We start from the raw sequence: 22752 nt of genomic DNA, 5'->3' as shown, positions 1-22752 counted from the left end.
GTGAAGCCACTTTTATTGAATTCCAGAGACAAGGACTTCCCTAAGAAAAATATTAGTGTCTGTTTGAAACACATTTGATCTTGCTTAAACTTGTGCACATGGTTTAATAAAAGTAAAAATATGGAAAATAGATATCCTTCTTATTAAATCATGGAAAAACTAAAGAAAATCTGTTGAACATAGAGAACCCACTGTAAAAATTTCAGTGCCAAACTACCAATGAAACTTAAGTTAAAAATAGTTATATGAAATCTTCCATAGGATGTTGTTTTATTTTTGATGATTTTTGTGGAAATCAAATGAGTCCTAAAATTTTGCAGTAGCCCACTAATGATGTTAAGAAGCCTCTATCAAATTTTCAGCACTAGATCACACTTGATGCAACCAAAAATAATTTTTGAAGCTATAGCTAGTTAAATGGAATAAAAACAATTAATGAATAAGAAGGGTAAAATGGGAAATGTAAATCTAGGTTGTTAAGAAATTAAGAAATAGGATTACTTTCTAAATGAATGTTGAGCAACCCTAAGCTGAACTCATCCTTATTTTGTGAAGTCTAAGTTGTTAAAACCCTATATATGTACACAATCACCATCAAAGTCAACCCCGGGTTTTAAATTACAACACACCTTACATCATGAAGATAATGAAAGTTTGGAATCTTGTCTAGGTGAATGTGGTCAAAATGCAATTTACACTTTTGCAGTAATTCATGAAATGCATCTTGCGTGTGAAATCGTGAAACTTGAATATTGCATATGCAGCTCGTGTAGAAGCAAATCTCGTAGACAGAACGTACGAACTGCTCCCGATGATCGAGGAAGTACCTGTCGAGCTGCCTCACATCTAGGCCGAGCAAGAGCCCAGCCAAGCATCCAACGAGCTCCCTACTAACTTAGAGCAGGAAGGCAAGCCCTGGAGCATCACCCTGTTTTTAAGTTCATGCAATATCTATGCTACTTATGTTTGTGCATTTAAGTTCATAAGAGTTGATTGAAAACTTAGTTACATGATCTTAGGTACCTATGGTTGAACACTAGTAGTTGCAATGCTAATTAGGGATTTGGTAAAAGTCGAGTGATTTCCTATCACTCACGAGTTATAGGAGTTGCTTGTTTACTTATACTGCGACCATAAGGATGATGGACGGGGCTAGGCTTTGGTTTTGACTCGGTGGAATTGCCCCATCTGTCTAGGAAAAGATGCTAAGGTCGAAATGTGTTTAGAGTTGTGGTCAAGTGTTTGAAGTACTAATCTCATACCTAGTATGGGATAGGGAAACCTAGTACTTGATTGAACTGGGACATGAGCAGACCGCCTCACTGTCTCTGGAATGGAGTTCCCCCTGGTGCATCATGTGGGTACAAGTGCAGTCACGGTACGGCGACGTCCGGGACCGTGGGGCATTGTATCCAAGGGAAGTGGGCTTGACACGTGCCTGGGGATTGATGGGGACGGCTGACAAGTGAAGCGAACCCGACGTGGTACGCGGATGTCATGGGGTTAGGTTCACCTTGCAAGGTTTTGAAAACTCGATTCGAATCGTCTGCCTCTCATAGTTTGAGACTGCTTGACCCACTTCTGCACTGAGTAACAAGTGGAACAGAGAATGATTATTTTAATAATGACGCTTGGAATAAAATGTTTGCTCAACTTGCTTGCTTAGAACAGAGGCTTACATAGAATGGTTAATCTACTAGAACCTGATGCTAAAATTTGAAAGTAAGGATCTATTTTAGATGCTTTTGGCAAAACAAACCCTTCAGCCAAAAAGCCTTGCATGTCTAGGAGTCGGTGGAGTAGTTACCACCTGATGGGTAAGTCTTGTTGAGCATTAGTATACGCAGCCTTACTGTGGCTATGTTTTCAGGTAGTGTTGATTTTGAGGAAATGGTTGCCAATTTGACTTGGCCGACCCAACTCCCTCCGGGTTGGACGGTTGAGTGGAACCCGTCCTCGGACGGCGAGGAACATGGTGATTGATATCATGGCCGGCTTCGCCATGGTATTCTATATTGACGTTAGTTGTATTGTTTTATTTTTCCGATGTTAAACTCTGAACAAGTTACTTTATGAACTTTTGAACTCTTGTGGTGTAATAACTGAAGTTGGGACCTATAATAATTATTTGGATTGTTGTAATCTCTGGACTCATCTTCGTGCGAGTATGCTTTGTTCAATCCAAGATAAGTGGTTTATCAGGTGAAACCCGACAGATTGTCATTTTAATTCGATTAAGTGACCATTCGCATTTGAGGCGAGGTTGAGTACACTTTAGTCGGGTTAATTTGGGTGGTTCTACCACAGTAGACACACAGAAACACGTAAACCAAAATAAGAGATTCATTGTCAAGTTTCCCAGTGTTTCCTTGGCGCATTGATCGGCATTCAATCAGGGCATGTTATTACAACTAACATAGAGCCAATTTTGCCACAACTTTGATAGACAGCTCCAAAAACACAAACATATCACACATGTTGCACCAGGGTTTGAAGACTTACATCAAAACAAGACACAACACAGTCAAGCTTCAATCTCATCTTTCTCTGATACATCAACCTTCGCGGCTAATGATGCATAGCTCACACTGCTATCCCTCATGTTCTTGCACTGGCTCGACGGCTCATAGCGAATGAAGCTAATCTTTATTTTGGTTGAGCAATGCTTCAACAACTGAAAAAATTTGATGCACACAGTTGGTAAACAAAATAAGAAAACAAAAGACAAGCATTGATAAGATCATCGCCAAAATGTCACTTACATGAAGGAAAACACTAGAAGGATTAATATTAATATGTGCATCAAGAAAAAGTTGTAGTCGTGGAACATGGCACAATTAGGGGAAAAGAAAGCAACATGAGGTGGACTAAGGGCTCCTTGGTGACACATGGCCATGCCAATGTCATGCGCAGCTGCAGGGGATGGTAATGGTGAGGGTGCTTGTAACGACCTAGAAATTGAAGTGCCATTAATGGAGTATAGTTCATAAGATATTTGAATTCATTATTTTTATAATTGGTTGTCTATGAACTAATAGAATGTACTTTTGAGCAAAATACACCTTCTATGTTAGAAAGTGTAAAAGGGGCAAAAGTTGACTTTTTAATCCACAGTTCATATAGAAAATCGGTGACTGCGGATGCGTAGATATCCTCGAAAGTAATTCGTTTGACTACTCACATGTAGTATTCAGATTTAATATCATAAAGTTTTGTGCAACCCAAGAATGAAGGATGAGATGAATCAAGAAAAATAGAGAAGGCACGTAACCCTTACCTCCATCCGCTTCTATCTGACCCTAGCGCTGCCCCCTTCCCCCTCCTCATGACCCCTTCCCCAACACGCCTCATCCTCTCTTCACTTCTCCCTTCCCCCTCTAGATCTCCTCTATTGCAGCAAGGAACGAGAAGAGAAGAAGTAAGATGGATTGAAGAGGAAGAGAGGATCGAGGAGATATGCTAGATCGGTGTTTTCCCCAATCTCCCCTTGTGAATTTTCACGGGGAAGCCTTAGGTAAGAGTGGAATCCATCTTCTTCCCCTGTAATCAAGTGTTTTTGGAGGTTTTGGCTGTAAAGGATTAGAGGATTAGAGGTTGGATTGGAGTTTAACTTCGTTTCTAGTTGCGGTTTCCTGGCAGATTTGGCAGTCTATCTAGGGCATGGGTTTTGGATATGTTAGGTGCCAAATTGAGTCTTGAGATAGATTAGAAAGTTTTAGAGTAACTTAATAATATTTCCAAATTATATTTAATTGCAATTTTTTATGGAGTAGAACTTGAGATATGGCCGGATTATTATGACTGTTCATGTTTGGCAGATTGAGTAGGTCTGTTCGTCGGTGCTTTTCATCTAGTAAATGGCCGAATTGGCTGTTCCAAGTATGGAGACTTTTGTAGAGGGAAAAAAGTTCTTACTGCCAGCAAAATTTCATAATTTGTGGTTGCATAGTTTAGGAGATATGAATTTTTATATATTAGTGCCTGGGCTGTTAGGTAGATTCAGAAGTGCTGCTTTGAGTTGCGTTTTAGGTGAACTTAGTGGCTTGATAAAATTATAATTTTGCTACAAAAGTTGTAGTTCATTCTCTTAAGTTTCAAATATATATTTATTTGGTACCTAATCTTCTGTATAAGAATAGATATGAAAAATAGAAGTATTACTGCTCTTCATCGATAACGGTGACAAGGGATGTAGTTTGTCTATTCTCATTCATATTAGGATTTTGGACATATAAACACTTTATGTTTTTATATGATAATGCCATTTGGAGTTGTTGTGCTAAAAAATATGAGTTGTTTAGCAGGTGGTGTTGCTACCAGACTTGTACATCTACATGGTCGGTAAAAGGCAAGTGAATGTAGCTGTTGCATCGCTACAACGTTAACATGTTATTTTTACTACCTCCACTTATAAAATGTAGTACACATAATTATATATGATAATATAAAATATTATACAAGCGGTTTATAATTATGATAAGAGTATGAATATTTCATTGCTGATTTAGGTATATGGTGGGTATATAGCTCTTTACTTTAACATGAGTGAATGGATGAATGGATGAGGAATTTTGAAAATATGGTTGAGGATGAAAGTACATTTTACATATGGCATGCATACTTAGTAACTTATCCTATGATATGTTTTTTCCCGACTGTACAGAAGTTTATGGAATCCTTAGTGGTTTCATAGTTGACGGGTCTGTTTTAGAGGAATGTTAATCTTGGTGTGGTATTTACGCTTGTCTCCTAGTGCTAACATGTAAATGAAGTTTGGGTTAAGAGTAAGGTCAGAGGTAGTTTCTAGAAGTCTTTGGATATAAATGTTCAAACATAAGAATTAAGTTTCGGGTTGACTAGCTCTATTTTAAAAGTTCCTTTTTAATATGATATACATGGTTTGGGCTTAGATTACGGATTTGGTGCTTTTCTCCATATTTAAAATGATAATACTTACAATCTATCATATACCTATTGAAATGAAGATAACGTGATATGAAGAATTGTTTTGTTGATACTTGGCATACATGAGATTCTATCATTCAATCATGGTTGATACTATTTATGTCAAATAAGCTCTTTGTGCATCTCTGTATATATATTATCATGGTTTGTTCTCTTTTCATCATGGAGTATGTGGTATTTGAATTTTGGAGATGATATTTATCTTGTGGGGTTGCATCATATTGCAATCCATTGCATAGCATTTGGAGTTATGTTGTGAACCTACGATACTGGTACAACATCGTTTATTGGGTATAACAATGCAACTTCATACTTTTTGGATATGAAGGTAGAAGTTCATATGCATATGCATATAACATCGTCTAATTGGTATCATGATGCAACTTCATACCTTGTTGGGTATGAAGGCAGGAGTTCATGTTCATTGATATGCATTTCTGAATGGTATGAATGTTGGATGTGACGAAGTGACGTTATGATATATTATGGTAAATTATGCCCTTGTGCTGACATGCACTTTGATATGACTCTTATGAGATTTTAATTATATTACATGTGAGCTCCTTTTTATTCACATACTTTACTGTATGGACATTTGAAAGCTGGCTTAATATAGTTGCAATGAAACTAATATGATAAGTGGTGCTTATGGTATGTCCTACTGGTTGTGGAGATATGTGTTGTTGCTTTGCATTGCTGTAGACTTCAATGGCATTGCAAATGATATTCCATTTTTTGTTGGCTGCACAATATACATTTTCACACAATCCGACATAATGCCAATATGTGTTCCTCTAAGTTTATGATATGTTAGGTTATCCTTATTCTTATCCATATTGGTAAAGATATGTGATTGTTATGTTGGAGAATCACGCTTCATATATAGTCTATCTATTGTTGCTTCCATGTTATGCTTGTTTCAAGGTTTATGCTACCGAAATTTTCTAGTTCGGTATTTTATAGTATAGTTGTGTAGCATCCTAGTGTCGCGTGATACCTGAGGTGTTACAGTGCTAGCGCTTGAGGCTGAGTTGATCCAGAGAGTGAGCAAAGGGAGCAGAGAAGTTGTGGAAGAACTGGATCTTGTTCACAGCAGGGGGTGGTTCACGTAAACCCTTGTCCCCCATCGGGTATTCGAGTGCACCGATCAAGGGGAGATGGTCGTGGTGGAAGAACCAACACCATGAAGCCGATACGACTGCGGATGGCTATTCGTGATGGGGTCGAAGTCGGCATGAATAGCGGATTGTGTCTACCGATGAAAAATTGCACCGGCACGAATAACTGATTATGCCGCAAACTTGCACGGGCACATATAGTAAAAATAGAAATTTATAAACGAAACATGCAAAAAATATTCTAGGCCTAGAGGCCACCCTCGAGCCACCCCTCACACTCGCGCGTCGCAATTCACAAGTCACGTGTATTTTGCACGCGTGCGGAGTCCAACCTTCAAACTCATGACCTCCGTCCTCACGCGATACCTCCTTAACATCCCACCTACACGACGTACCCTGCACGCAAAGGGAAGTTCTATTCCTTTTGACCCTTATTGTCTTAACATTTTTGATCCATTATTTGGGCATGTAAATGACCTCAAATCAAAAAATATATTCAACTACAAAGTTATTGGTCTTGTCGAGCCGTACCATTTTTTATAAAGTTTGTCTCCATCTTAGTCTGTCTATAAAAATTATGACTTTCCGAATACAAGTTAAAGTTCGAATTGCACAGGTGGGAATCTTATTCGTGTCGACGCAATTTTGAGCCAGCACGAATAATAGGTTATCATTGCTGGCTCAAAATTGCACCGGTACAAATACTCCATTATCCTTGCCTACTCAATTTCAAGCCGGCACAAATAATCCTAAGAGCATTTGTGCCGGGTCTATTTTTAGCCGTCACATATAATGGAGTATTTGTGATGGTGCAATTTCGAATCGGCAAGGATAATCATTATTCGGAGTATTTGTGATGGTGCAATTTCGAATCGGCAAGGATAATCATTATTCGTGCCGGCTCAAAATTGCACCAGCATGGTTCATTATTTGTCTGGCTCGTTTACAACCATGTACGAATGACTTATTCATCCCAGCAAATTTATACCCGGCACGGATGAATTGATACGAATTAGTGTTTTTCTAGTAGTGTGTGACGGAGCGATAAGAGAAATTTCCACGCCCGGCGGTAAGGTGTGTTTGGGTCATCCCTAGCACCCCTCAGTTCCGTGCGCCTAGTCATGCAGAGATTGTTAGAATATGGTACTGCTCATTATGCACAGTAGCCCCCGGATCTTGAAATGATATTGTGAGTACAACACGAGCTTGCACCGCATCAAGGACAATGTTGATGAATCTCGTAGAGAAACATAAATAATGACGTTGAAGTAACCACGACAAGATAAAAGAATTTTGGCGAAGCCAACCATAAATTTTTTAAGCACAACTCCGAAAGAGTACAAGCGATTGTCGCACCCTCACAATCGTACTTGACCTCTGATTCTTAACCTATACAAGAATCTAGTGTTGTAGAACTTGAACTATCTAGCTTATCCCTTTTGGGCACTCCTAATTGCATCTCACCAGCCTTGAATGAAACCTTGCATTTGCCTATGGCTTGTTTCTAATCCTAGAGGCTCTATCCCTCCCTTGTTTATACAGTTCTCTCCAAGACTTTTATACATGTAAGTTGGAGTTCTACTTCTAGTAGGATTCAACACTAAAGTTTCGGTGGAACTACAAATCCTAATAATACAATCATGTTCCCTATTGAGTCCTTAATCATTTACGATGCAAATCGGCATAATTGAGCCAATGTGAGAAAGCAAGGCCGCCATTTTGAGGTGGCGATGGAGTTGGTTGGAGAGGCAGCGGTGCGGTGGAGTCACACGGTTGCGCGTGCATGACAGAAGGTGTGGTGGGGCCGGGGAATGGGAATGGAGTTGGCTCTGGTCCGGTGAGACCAGGGGCACTAGGCTGAGCTGGTTAAGGGCACGTTCAACAGTTTAGACGGCTGTCGTCTGTGTGTCACATATAGATAGTGAAACTGACAGCTTGTACAATAATTTGTCTTTTAAATTGTCTGCAAGTTATTTAATTCATTCAAATTAAGGTGATTAGGTATAAATATGATCTATGTATGCTATTTTGTTGCTTGTTCACTCAATGCAATGCATGCTGCCTTATATTATGGATACATGAATTTGACGTACAAGCATAAATATAATCCTCCATCCTGTATTTTTTCATGTTGGGTTCTGAATGAAGCTTGTCATCTCTTCACTACCACTACCTGAAGCTTCTCCGGCCATCTCTTCTCCACTGTAGCCTAACAGAGCAATGCAATCCTCCATCCTCTATTTTTTTTCCATGTTGGGTTCTGAACGAAGCCTGCCATCTCTTCACTACCACTACCTGAAGCTTCGCAGGCCATCTCTTCTCCACTGCTACCTGAAACTTCTGCAGCCATTTCAACAATAAACTCCTCTACTTCTGCATCATCAACAGAGCTATTTGCCTCCTCCATTACACTTGGTACTGCATATTCATGTTCCATTTCAGCATCATTTATAGGTGTTCCATATTCCTCCTCCATGCACGCTTCCTCTCTTACTCAGAAACAATTCTATACAGTCAGTCAGGTGTTACCTGGATTGATGACTTGTTGAAGTAACCCAAGTCAGCAAACATAGCTTCAGCACCTGGTTATGATCACAAGCATTCAGTCATATACTCGTATGTTCAGATTTCATCAAATATGAACAGGGAAAAATTGTCAGACAGCACCAAATCGCTGGATGAGGAACAGCAGGAGCGTAATCACCACGCTCAATATGACAACATGCTCTACAACAGCAAAACAGATTGCCAATTGGACAATAAAACAATTTCTGTCAGAAGATGTCAATACAACAGACTTTTGTGGTAAGTAACTGACTAACTCTTACATTGTTTGATGTTGGAAGACCTCGATTGGATTCCTTGGACGGCCGAAAGAACATAACAAATAGAGCATGGAACATTCAGAGAAATCCGAATGAGAACTGATCTGCTGCTTGAATGCACTTCAGAAGCGAGGACGGCGACCCGCTCCTCTCACCGTGGAACCTGAGGCCGTCGTCGGAGGCATGCCACTTGAAGAGCTTTAGGGGAGGCGGAGGAGGGGCGGCTCCCCCCAAAATACAGAAGCGAGCTCACCAGAAGAGCAGGCCGAGGCAGAAGCTCCCGACGCAGAGCAACAGCACCCACCTCCTAGCCACACCATCCGCGCCGTCTCCCTTCCTCCAACTCATGGCCGCCGCCGCACTGCCGCCAGCAGCGACCACCACCGCCTACTGGTCGTCCTCCAGCACTACGGCGGCCCAGCTATCCAGCCTCCCGCGCGGAGGGAGGGGAGCCGGAGGAGGTGTGGCGCGGCGGCGGGGAATCCGTTGGAGCAGCGCGGGCTGATTTTTACACTCGATCCGGAGGTGGGCAGATGGATTGTACAACAGGGTGTGGAGGTCGTCGCGGGGTGTTGGAGCACGAGCCCGTGCCGTCGTCTCGCGAGACGACGGCGCGCCCGTCGCTTGGCTCGGATGAGGACGTTTTTGTAAAACTACCGACTCCTAGACGGCTTCCAACGGCCCGTTGTACGTGCCCTAAGGTAGCACGTCCAGTAGGGTTAAGGTGGGCTTGGTTTGGTTCTGAATCTGGATTTGCTCCAGATTAGGTTGGGGCTGGGCTGTGCCAGGGCAGGGCTACCCTTTGGACCGAATAACCTGTTTTGCCCAGTTTTATTTTAGAATCTCTCCATTTTAGAGCTGGTGCATTCCCAGCTCAATGCGGATATCCACGTTGCCCGATAACCCGTTAACCGTCCAATCCGCCGATCCCGTGTAGGCCGTACGATGCGGGTCGGCTCGGATCCCTCACCCAGCTACCCGCAAACCCAATTCCTCGCGAATCCTCTCGAACCCCTCGGGCCGCTGACGAGCGACCTCTCGCGGCCTGACGACCCGGCGTAATCGCCGCCTGCCCGCCTTCTCATCTTCCCCGCCGCCTCCTCTCCTCCATGCCGTCGCCTGTCCACCCTGTGAGCCCCTCCGTGTCGCTGGCTCGGGGCAGGCAGGCGGCGGCTTTTGACGCGCTTGCGAGCACAGACGCGCTCTGGGTCCGCTCCAGTGCTCCCGCTAGGCGGCGCGCGGCCTCCTTTGATGCGGGGCAAGACCCGCTGCGAGATGAGGTGCGGCCCCATCGCCGCGCGCGGCGCTATGGTGCCTGGGCACGCTGCGCCCATGGTCTTCTCGCAACGCGCGCGCGTCCGCGGACATTAGCCGTACCTGCGGTGGTGTTAGGATCTCCAGAGTCCATACGTTCGTCGCCGTCGGACTCCTGATGAGTAAGTGAATCGACATCCCTGGCTGCCTCTCTCTCTTCGTGCAGCTCCCCCTACCATGCTGTTTGCTTATAGAATGTGAAAAAAGGGTAAAAAAACAGATTTGTTATTGCTGCTGCAGGAAGAGAGATTTGGGATTGGGTTTGATTAGGCAACGGCGAACACCATCAAAGGGAAACTTGACGGGCTCGCCGAGCATGCTAAGCTGGAGTGCAGGTAAAGTCCTGCCCTGCTTATTTCTCTATTTAACTGGTTCAATCGTTGTTGAAGGCTTCTAAAATCCTAGCTCTGCTTTGCTCTGAATGATGCAAAACATTGTGCTTCCAGTAAAATTTATTATTGGCTGTTCTGAAGTTTTTTTTTTGCGGTGCTGCACACTAGCTATTTGTTGGAATGCTTCTGTGAGTATTGCATTATTGGAACCTGGTGAGCTAGCATTGCAACTGCCAAGTACAAGTATGAAGTATCACCGAATTAGTGCCTCCTTTCATACTCAAGTCTTAATAGGAGTTCAGTTCACCATTTCCTTCTATATCACTCAAACGAGATACCTCTAATGTGCCCCTTTCCTGCTCCACAAATCATCTTGGATAAATTACAGGCTTACCTTCGTGAAAAAAAAAAGCTACAACTAATGTGCTGCACAAGCAGCGCATAAAGTTATGGTGTGTAGAGAGGCCATAGCAGCTAGTGCAACATCAATGCCCCCTGCACTACCATGTGAACATGGAAAAGTTGCTCAGGTTATGCATTTCTCATGTACACTATGAACGCTCCCAACCTGTTCGGTTAATTGCCCAAGAGAGTTGTCTATGGTATGACATTGTCAACTATATGCCATAACTAAATAATTCATTAAGTTTTTTAATTTGCAAAGTAAATTAAGATAAGATCCAATAGTACAACTCCAATGTGTGCAGGTTATTAGGTCAAACACAAGTAACAATAAGTAATTAGTAGCGTCCACTCTAATAACTAGGCTAATCCTCTTTATGGGATTTGAATTAAATTTTGATGTGGTTTCTCTATTTTTACTGCAATCATTAAAGTCAAATTAGGTGGTGATTATAATTGTATATACTGACTTTGTTCCTTTACAAATGCAGGGTGGAAATTCAGTTAGCATTTCGTCTCATGAGGGCAAAAGGAGTAGCAGTACCACATGACCAAAACATAGGCACACCATAGAGGCAGAACCACTCCTGCAGCACATGCCTACAGGCTCCCACGCCAGGTGCTTGGTCCCAGGGTTCCTCTGTGCAACTCAAAGCTAGGTTGCTACGAAGTACCAATGATGATTCACTAACCCAGCCCAAACTTTAAATGTGAACAGTGTATGACATCATAATTTAATTCCTCAATGCTACTTGGTGGTACTTCTTTCTTTTTATAATTGCTGCTAGGATTGAAAAGAAATGTTTATGTTGGATTGTGCTGTTCAATTAACCTGGAAAATGAGTTTAAACATTCTTTTCAGATCTGATACCTTTATTCTTTTGATTGTGCTCGAAATTTTTTGCCAGATTTAGGTATGCATGGTTTAGAAGTGAATGGTGATTCTCTAGCTACCAGCACTTTTTTGATCTGACCAATTATGTACCGAATTGTAAGATGTGTCTGGTCGGCTGGTTGCCATGCAATTACAACTTTGCTAAAAATTCACTTTGTTCTTCAGCCTGTCCTAGATGGCTAGATCCCTCAGTTCGCTGCAGATGCAAGTTGCCCCCAAAAGAAAAAAAAAATCCTATGCCCAATACCTCATATAGTGCCTAATAGTTGATAGTTAGTTTAATGATTTGCTCCAGGTTGAACGTCGCTCTATTTTAAGGAGTTGATGAAGGATGCTGTTGCCCCCTTCTTTTGTCTCGTCGAGTGAAAAATCTAAGCCTCCAGTTACCATTTATGCCATGTCAAAATATTCATTTATTATGCAAGCATTGAAGTCATCCACCTAAAGTAACCATATGTAGTGTATGATTAGTAATGGTATTTTTGTGTTTCCTTGAAAAGGAAAGGTGCCAGTTTCTTTGTAGCTTGCAGATAGAATGAACAATATTATGTTGCAGTTTTCTAACATTTGAAGACAACTTTTCTTGAAAGTAGCTAAAATTTGCGGCTGCCATAAAGCACTAGAACTTTGTTTCAAACTTCTGTACATGCTGAAGTTACTCATTTTCACAATGCACGACAAATGCGGTGGCACCAGCACATCCAAAGATGGCAGGCCGCGTTACAACTTGCAAGCAGCAGATGCTGCTCGCCTATAGATCAGCCACCGATCGTAATTGAACCACTGATATCAATGATGTTTCAAATACTTCCAATGTTTACGCATGTATCTATACGATGTCAATCCACATATGTTAGTCAAACTACATGAAAAAAATAATATACGTGTCGTAATTCTAAAATATAAGTAACATGACTTATGATCATATATAGGGCACCTGCAGATCACTATACCTATTCGAGCACCCAACATCTAAAGATGACCAAACTTTTTGACCCAACACTACAAACAGAAGACTAGATTCCTGGAAAACTATTTAACTGTGACAAGCCCCTGATTCCATCTTGAGATTTGTTCTCCCGAACAAAACAAGATTCACGGGCCACAAAAGCGCGCCACATTTCTTGTAATTATTTATACTTTATTTAGAAAATAGAAGTTAAGAGGTATTTGGCATATTCGCATCTATAGGATAAACAAAAAATAATCTTGATGATATAACTAGTACTACAACCGAAATTGAAGTGTCTAGTGAATTTTCCTTCCAGTAAGCTAATCTTGATTTTCCATTGTCATGTTACTCTTGCTCTGGTTAATTGGACTGCTGATGCTGCACTGCTCAGTAGCTTAAGTATCATTACGATCCATTTTCTCTAGTGAATTTTCCTTCCGGTAAGCTAATCTTGATTTTCCATTGTCATGTTACTCTTGCTCTGGTTAATTGGACTACTGATGCTGCACTGCTCAGTAGCTGAAGTATCATTGCAATCCATTTTCTCTTTGAGTCGTACCAGAAAACGAACCTTTTGGTTGGTTTGAGGTCCCTGCAGCTTCTCCAATACTTTCCAAGCACATTTCTTCCGTTCATTCTGTCTTGGAGACAAAGAAAGGTAGCTAGGGAGGAAAAGAAGCAAACAAGAACTGTATGTGCATGCCTGTATCAAAACCGTTGTCCAGGTTTTTATTAACTTAAGTTCACAAGGAAAGAGAAGGAAAACTGAGCGCAGATGTAGGCATGCATTTGTCTTTTTATTTATATAGATAAGAGTTCAGTCTCCAATGCGCATTGCTTGAGTTTAAGTGTAGTAAGAACTGGAAGTGAAGGCTCGAATGCAATTAATTTTGGTGCTATGTATGAATAAAGGGCTTAAGACAACAAGAACTTCATGGGGATAAATAAGAATAGGGGGAGTAATACACAATTTCGGAGACAAAAACAAGAGCTACCCACGAGATGCCTTGTCGACAAACTCGAGCTAAGGGTCCGTGATGAGCCAATCAGTCTTCCTTCAACATCACTGTAAAACTAGCTATTGCAACCTAAACTACACTACACTGAGGTTATTAGTAGCAGCAGTGGTACTGTAGCCGTTGACCTGGCCTCAGTCAGAATAGTGTACACTACTTCTAGTTCTATATGTGTTTGGCAATGGGGCAAAAGACAATTAGAGCCATGGACAGCCGACAGGGAGGGCCCTGATTAGGGGTCCAGGAGAAGACTAACAAGGTTAGATCATTTCAGAATAAAGAGTGGTAGCAGCTCTGCTTGATTGTTTTCCCAGCGAGAACGGCCGGTTGGAGCGGAGCACACATCCATCAATCGAACAGCAAAAGCATGCTTGATTTCTCGAGGGTTGGGAAGATTATGCGACGGCGACGTAAATCGTCCCTTCCCATGCACGATTTGTTCGCATCTTGTTCCATGTGGGGGGCCGGGAGAGATACCAGGGAGATCTTCCCCTAGTCCTTGTCGTACGGCCGGTTAGCTTTTACGTGTTTTGTTTCAGGCTAACATTGCATTAGCAGACTTAGGTTGCATTAAGGAAAAAACTAAACCCAAGGGACCTGATGAGTGATGGTCATGTCCTTTTCTTAATAAGGTTTTGATGGTAGAGGTCCACAACGTGAGGGCTATACATATCCGGTAACATATCTAGAAAGTATTTTTTTTCATGTGTAAGTTATCCTTTTTTTTTTGTTATGTATGCACAACACTTTGTGCTATCTGCAAGTTCTAGACCTAGATAGCACCGTACCCCGCGATAATTTTGAGCACCACAAATAGATTTTACTCTTATGTTAAGCACCCTCAAGAGGCCATGCATAATTCACATTATAAAGAAAAAAAATCTTTCTCGAAAATTACAATTTAAACAAGTCCGTGTAACTCACCCAAAATTGGTCTGTGCCAGAAAGTTATTTATTGACATGCATGTTCCTTTGACTGAATACGATTCTAGCCGACCACTCCAGTGACTGAACTACATCATGCAAGTTTTGTAGCTGGATGCCTGGAACTGATGTGCAATATTTCTTCTATGTGGTTGGTATTGACAAGAAAGGACAAAGTTCCCGCAAAGCTACACGCTCACTCTACTACTCCTATCTAAGAAAATGATGCACGCATGTGTCCTTTATGTCACAACAGCATGACACCAATACCTTTACATGGAGCGAGCGATACGAGAATGGCATCAGGAAGAACGCGTACTGGTAGATGTACTTGCACACACATGGCTTCTTGCCACAGCCCACAGGCATGCATGCTCCATTTCTAGAACGATCATTACCAGTTGGATTGGAAGCTTGCGTGTGGCCATCTCCTCTATCTTCACCTACCTACTCTCCAATCTTGCTAGATGTGCAAACCCCTCGTTTTCTTCTCATCCATCCTCCTCGTTTTCTCCAAGCAGGTACGACTTCCCGCCGCTCCCCGGGCGCTACATATGCATCACCTTCACTTCGCCGCATGCAACCCCAGCACTTCAACCGCAACGACGACCTGACACGCTGATCATTGAGCTCCTCTAGGAGTAGTGTTCACCAATCCATGGCGGACATACAGTGCGACCAGCCCACTAAGCTGACGCCGAGCGCGTCGTCGCTGAGGATCTTCGGCTACGATGTGGGCGGCGGGGGTGCTGCCGACATTGTCATGCATGCGTCGCCGCCGCGGGACGGCCGTCCGGTGGCGGGCGGGCGAAGGTTCGAGTGCCAGTACTGCTGCCGCGAGTTCGCCAACTCGCAGGCGCTGGGTGGGCACCAGAACGCGCACAAGAAGGAGCGGCAGCAGCTGAAGCGCGCGCGCCAGCTCGCCGCCCGCGTCGCCGACGCCGGGCCCGCGGCGGGCATGGCGTTCTGCGCCGCGGACTTCGCACCACCGCCGCCGGGGCACGTCGTGGCCATGGGCCACGCCGGATCGAATGCGTACGCGCCCGGCGCTGTCCCCAGCTGGGTGTACCTCGCGCACCAGCCGACCCTGAGCCTGCCGTTCCACGCTGCTGCACCAGGCCTGTGCCACCCGGAGCCGCTGATCCTGCGCGGCGGCACCGGCAGCAGCAGAGCTCGATCATACGAGCTGTGCGCTTCGGCTGATGGCGACGCCGAGGCCGAGGAAGCCTCGGCGATGGGGCTGGACCTGGATCTCAGCCTTGCTCCGGCCAGTTCATCGTGACTCGGGAAAATCGTTCCCTCCCTCACCGATTGTAAAACGGAACAACATGTTGCTCGCAAGAGGCCAAGATTTGTGTTTGTGTCCCTTTCTTCTGTTCTTTTCTTTACTTCGGAAAATACCATTTTCGTGCTCATACCAAAACCTCCGATGTCGTTGTTGCACAAAGTGCCCCTATAGAGTATAGACATAGATATGTGCTGCTTGCTCAAAAGTTCAAAGCTAGTGATTGATATTCGGTCTTACCAAGTCAGATGTAAATCATGTAATACACCCTCCAGTCACGAAAGCTTGACGTTCAGACATGGAAAAGTAGCACAAAACAAAGCAGCAGTGCTTGTCTGAAACGACAGGTTTTAGTTACCGGAGTTAGTATTATTTTTTCTGTGGGAACACCACTGTTCCTCCACACACTACCTATACTTCAATCACCTGAAATTCAACTTCGTCCTCACTACCGGAAAGCTAAAAATTGCCAAGTATTTTTTCTTTGCTGAGTGTTTTTTTTCGAACACTCGGCAAACAAGCTCTTCGCCGAGTGCCAAGCTAAAAACACTCGGCAAAGAAAAAACACTCAGCAAATCGAACAAAGAGGGGGGTTTGCCGAGTATTTTTTTTAACCCAGTTTGAGTCCTTACCCATGAAATGAAAAGAAATTTCAAACATCTTGTTCAGGAAACATAACCACAAACATGTGATCGAATGATTTTTAAATTCTAAAAAAGGCAAACGAAGTCGGAAAATCATGAGATTTGTCATGGTGTGATGATATCATAAGTGGAGGTTGTGGTAAACAATTGAGAAGGTTTTGCACATTTTTGTCACGTGCGATGTTTACAAACCGAAGCATCTCCGAAGAAGAATAGTAGCGTTGAGAAGAATTCGATTAGATTTAGAGTCAAAGTGACGGTCGAGATTTGATTTGACCACAAAACTTTTTTTATATGCAATAGAGAACATATATTGTTTCAGGTGTCATTTTGCTAATTTTTTGGAACTGTTGGATATTTTTAATAATGTATTAAAGGTAATTATATAATGTTTGCCGAGTGTTTTTTCTTTTTACACTCGGCAAATATCTTTTTTTCTTTTTCTTTGCCGAGTGTCCCGTGGGGGACACTCGGCAAACGTCAACACCAAGTATTTTACCCGTCCCCCCGGCCCCCCATCCCCAGCACCCCAGCCTCCAGCACCCCCCCGACGCCCCTCTCCTCTTCCTAGCTCCGCCCCCACCTCCCCCTCACCGCCGCCGGCTAGCCGCCGCCGCCGCCCCTTCCCTCCCTCCCTCTCCCTCTCCTGCAGGCGCCCCTCCCCCTCCTCTCCCCTCCTCCCTCCCCGGCGACGGCGCGTCCTGCCCCTCTCGGCCGGATCCGGCGGCGGCGCGGCCCCTCCCGGTCGGATCCGGCGGCGGCGCGGCCCCTCCCGGTCGGATCCGGCGGCGGTGCAGCCGCTCCCGGCCGGATCCGGCGGCGGCGCGGCCACCCCTCCTTCCCCCGGCGAGGCCCCCTCCCCTTCCCGACCGGATGTGGCGGCGTGGCGGGTGGCAGCAGGAGGCGAGGCGGCGTGGTGGTGGGTGGCAGCGGGCGAGGCGGCATGCAGGTGGCGGGCGGCAGCGGGCGAGGCGGCATGCAGGTGGCGGGCGGCAGCGGGCGAGGCGGCGTCCGGGTGGCGGGCGGCAGCGGGCGAGGCGGCGTGGGGGCAGCAGGCGAGGCGGCATGGTGGCGGGCGGCAGCGAGCGAGGCGGCGTGGTGGCGTGGCGGCCGGTGGCGGCCGGCAGCCGGTGTTTTTGTTTTTTTTATTTTTTCCGAAAATGTTTGCCGAGTGCTTTTTGACACTCGGCAAACCATTTGTCGAGTGCCCGACGTTCGGCACTCGGCAACTCCACTGTTTGCCGAGGCGAAATTTGCCGAGTGCAGTTCGCCGAGTGTTACACTCGGCGAACTCTTTGCCGAGTGTTTTTAGGCCTTTGCTAAGTGCCTTGGGCACTCGACAAACTTCGTGTTTCCGGTAGTGCCTGTTAGCCGACGATGTGAATGTAGTGCCAGTGTTGATCTATTGATCTACGGATTTGCTATATCACACGAGCATTTCTATTCCTCCTACACTCTCGAATTACACTGGCCATGCATTCCATGCTACGACACCTTTTTCCTCAGCTCCGGAGAGGTTAGGGTTCAGGGTTGGGTTAGGGTAGAGGAGGCGTTGGGGGGGGGGGGGTTGTACCTGTAACCTGCGAGTGAAGAGAGCTTCGGGGCAGCTCATCGGCTAGTGATGGGGCGGGGAAGCAAAGGTGGTGAAGTGCCGCCAGAGCGAAGCCGTGGTGGACTCGATCCCTAGTTTGGTGGTGGAGGCAGCGAGGTGAGCACCGGCAACGAGGGGAGTGGTTGAGATGGTGGCAAAGGTGGGGGCAAACAGCGAAGGTGAGCTTAGACAACCAAATGAACGATGAAAGGTAGAGGGAGGGTGGGCCTGGTTTGTGTCGGGGATGGCACAAACGAGACAAAGGAGTGGCGGTGGTAGGTGGTGTTGGGGGTGGAGGTGGCGGGTGGCTCGTTAAGGGTGAGGGGTGGTGGAGATAGAGGATGCCGATTGGATCTATACTGTTTAATTTCGAATTGGATCTTCTCCTTTATTTCAACATATACTACTCTATAGTTACGCCTAGTTAATTTCAATGTACAACTTCATCAAGAGTATCAGATGGAACACCATAGGTAAGCACGTGAAATATGCCAACATGTTTCTGCCATGCAGTGGTACCAATAAAACCTGTTACATTTGGTTTATGTCCCAAAGTCATTGTGAGCCTACATCCACTATGTGCAAAAAGAGCTCTCTCAGCATGTATTGAACCTCTCCCTAAAGAATTTTGCATTGTACCTGGGAGGACTTATAGTATTGAATCATAATGTGCAACTAAAAATTTCTTTTAGAACTATCCAGTGGTCGGTAACTTATTCGTGAAACTTCCTTATGGACCTAGATCTCAGGCTTCATATCCAAAAAAACAACGATTGCAATGTACTAATCATCATCATCTGAGTTCTCTTCCTCCCACCATTGAGCAAAGAGGTCATCATTATTGGAGAAAACCATATTCACAATTAACTACCATAATAATGTTAAACTTTTAAATTAACAATGAAATTCAAAACATACGACACATTCAATTTCAACAAGCACACAAAATTTTGTATGAAATATTTTTAAAAAAATACCTTTGGGGCCTCAGCCTTGGGCACAGTCCTTTGTGGAGGAGCTCAAGCCAGACTCCGGGGTTGTGGAGGTTGGCTGAGGGCACTCGGGTTGGCAGTGCTACTACTTTGGGCAGCCCAACCAGGTAGAGTGGTCACCATGGACCTTGGTTCTTTGTGCGTCTGAAAAAGGAGCGGGGGAGGAGTGAGGATAGCAGATGGGTCGTATGCGGGAGTATGGAGGTGATAGTGCGGGGAGGGCAATTGGAGGGAGGGCGAGAGTGGTGGATGGCCGACATGCGCAAGGAAGGATCATGAATTTTAACTCCTATGCTAAAACCTCGTGGATGGAGAGTATTCAGAGAGCATCCTGTTGGGATACGAGGTAGGCTACGCTAGCGCAAATCAAAATTTCTACCGCGTATAACCAGGAAGAACTGCCGTATAAGGATCACGAGATTACCACTCGACGCACTACTGGTGCGGAAGATGTAGATATGCGTCGGTGCAGTGAAGACGATCACGTAGTCGTACGTAGTCGAACAACGTAGTCGTACGTAGTCGATCACGTCCAGCGGCTCCTCAGCAGCTCGTCCACGTGCACAGCAAGATCGCCTCCGGTGCCGCGGCTCGTCGTCGGCTCGTCGTGGCTCGTCGGCGGCTCGTCGGCGGCTCGTCCAAGTGCTGCAGGCGCAACACCTCCAAGGTATCCACACGTGCAGGGAGGAAGCGTCGCAAGCCGGATTGCTAGATCCGCGAGTTGCAACAGGCGAGGGCGTGGGAGGCGCGGCAAGAGTGTTCAGCCAAAAGGTGTCAAACCCTAGGGCGCCCCCACCCCTCTATTTATAGGGGTTCCTGATGGGCCTCTGGATCCGAGGCCCATTAGTACTCCTAAACCTAATCCAACTCGGATCAGATCCGAATTGGGCTTCCAGCCCCTTAAGTGTGCGACCCTATGGGTTCGGATACGTATAGACATGGCCCGAGTACTCCTACTCGGCCCAATAGTCGGTAGCGGCCTCTAGCAAGACGTGCCAACTCCTATACGCATACGAAGATCATATCAGACGAACCATCACAACATAATATACATGCTATTCCCTTTGCCTCACGATATTTGGTCTAGCTTCAAGCCGACCGCTCTTTCTCGATCCTGTGATTCGGAATCCCTTTGTAGGTTAACTCTTAACCGTACGTAGCATGGCCATGCATTTTCGGATCCGATCACTCGAGGGGCCCAGAGATATCACTCTCAATCAGAGAGGGGCAAATCCCATCTTGATTGACCATGTCTCATAGCATGCTTCTTGACAAACCCGAAAGCTACCTTTATAACTACCCTGTTACGGCGTAGCGTTTGATAGCCCCTAAGTAGATCAATCCACATCTAGAATACATGCGACAATCTCAGGTCTAAGGACAAAGCGTATATGTTGTTTAAAGAGAGAACTACTTCTCGTGTTGGGTCAGTCCTAACACATGTCTCAACATGTGTCCACATTATTAGTTCAACATCTCCATGTCCATGACTTGTGAAACATAGTCATCAACTAATACATGTGCTAGTCTAATATTTATGTGTGTCCTCACATGAACTCCAACTAGGGACAACTTTAGAATAACCATACAAGTAAAGAGTTTCACATACAATTCACATAATTGCAAATCAATTCAAGTAGCCTTTAATGGATATTCAATGAACATAGTATACAAATCATGGATACAAATGGAATATCATCATCTCTATGATTGCCTCTAGGGCATACCTCCAACACATCCAGGGTTGTGGCTATGGGGAAATTTCCATTGGGAGCTGAGCCTTCATATTTTGGGTTTCTAATATGCCATGGTGTACCTAGTTTATTGGCATCATGCCTCAATAACCGCTTGGAGGCGTTGTTTAGGGGGCTTACTTAAATTGCTATTAGGGGACATGTTTTTTTTGGAGTCGGAGTGGTGTACCAAGTTTAGACTGATGCACGGGAAGGCGTAGTGAATGGAGCAACTAGCTGAGCAATGATGGTGGAATACTATGAGGCACAAGCACAACAACGGCGTTGTCGGGATGTGATGGTGACCTTTTCACAGGAGCAATAGATTTGAGGGATTTTGGAGTGAGAGTGCAAGAGATTAGGGGATTTGGGGAGAGGGTATAGTGTTGGAAGCAGTCGACTAGAGAAGACCAGTTTGTGAAGTTGAGTCGACCAGCACATGGAAATGGTTCTTGAGCACATTCAAGAATGATCTCAACACTGTGCCATATACAATTGTGATTGACAAGCAAAAGGTCATATATGATTAATTCCATTCTTTTCAATTCGGTTCTTCCATTACTGTCCACTAATTGTTACTTGTGTTATTGTGGATATGCCCATTCTCACAATGTTTGAGAAAATAAGATGCCAGCTTATGAACATGTACTACACAAAGAAAAAAGAGGCTATTGAGAAGTCGAAAGGTACAATCTGTCCCAAAGTATGGAAGAAGGTAGAAAGACATGCTGATTATTCAAGTTGTGTTGATGTAAATCCTTCTGGTGGAGGAATCTTTTCAGTGAAAGATAGGGATGAAATGCATGTGGTTGATATCAATGTGTCAAGGTGTGACTGCAGGGGATGGCAACTGACTGGTATCCCATGCTCATATACCATAGCATGTTTCAGACTAGATAATATTATACTAGAAGATAGTGCATGATTTCTATTCTATGGCCAGTTACCTGAGAGCTTATGGGCACACTATCATGCCAATAAGAGGCAACGAGCACTAGCAGAAGATGAATGGTGTTGAAGTGCATCCTCCAGTGTATGAAAAGAAGATTGGGAGGCCAAAAAAGACAAGAAATAAGGAACCCATTGTGCTTGAGGGAGGGACCAAGATTAGCAAACATGGAGTCGCCATACATTGCAGCATATGCAAGTCTACTAACCACAACAAGAAGGGGCACTACAAATATGCACAACAGAACCAAGGTGTTGAAGGAGCAATTTTAGAGGCTACAAATGATGCTACTGATGAAGAACATGATGACTCAACAATCCTTCAGGTATAATGAGCATATAATGTGCGTTACCAATGTTGTTTGTCTTTGCCGTAACTGAGGAATCCTTGTGGTGTTGTACAACATAATAGCAGTTGCAGTGAACCTATCCAATGATCCAAGTCAGAAAAGTGGTAGTATGGTCTTCAATTTGTTGAATGAGGTCAGCACCTTTTGCACATACTCATGATTTTTTTAGTACATAAGTGAATGCAGACCTTGATTTCATTTCTTTATACACTAGGCTCCACAACAAGCCAACTCTAAGCAACCACTTGGCCCACTACTAGAGTCTTTTTTTGTTGAACAAGAGAGGGATGCAATGCCTCCTTTAAGGGCAACCATTGCGATGACAACAGCAAGACCAAGGAGGGCAAGGACTAGAGGTGGCACAAGACCTACAATAGGTGACACAGGTAGTACAAGGGCTAGGTGCACAAGAGGATGTGGTCGAACAAGGGAAATATGGGACAACGCTATTGGTAGGACTAATAGC

At 44.5% G+C, this 22752-nt stretch overlaps 1 protein-coding gene and 1 long non-coding RNA gene across 2 annotated transcripts; both read left to right on the top strand.

The window, feature by feature from the left end:
- Nucleotides 1-9936: 9936 nt before the first annotated feature.
- Nucleotides 9937-11821, top strand: LOC101762189. Its single transcript, XR_215223.3, has 3 exons — nucleotides 9937-10344; nucleotides 10463-10557; nucleotides 11448-11821. It is a non-coding gene; the product is annotated as an uncharacterized LOC101762189 (long non-coding RNA).
- A 3253-nt stretch (nucleotides 11822-15074) lies between these two features.
- Nucleotides 15075-16260, top strand: LOC101761777 (zinc finger protein GIS3). The gene has a single exon (XM_004968771.4). It carries the CDS (start codon nucleotides 15402-15404, stop codon nucleotides 16023-16025), a length of 624 nt encoding a protein of 207 aa, XP_004968828.1. The 5' UTR covers nucleotides 15075-15401; the 3' UTR covers nucleotides 16026-16260.
- The last annotated feature ends 6492 nt before the right edge of the window (nucleotides 16261-22752 follow it).

The sequence above is a fragment of the Setaria italica genome, chromosome V (assembly GCF_000263155.2).
Source record: "Setaria italica strain Yugu1 chromosome V, Setaria_italica_v2.0, whole genome shotgun sequence".
NCBI classification, from domain to species: domain Eukaryota; kingdom Viridiplantae; phylum Streptophyta; class Magnoliopsida; order Poales; family Poaceae; genus Setaria; species Setaria italica.
Note: the sequence above shows the minus strand (reverse complement) of the source record. Positions and strands in the feature narration are given on the sequence as shown.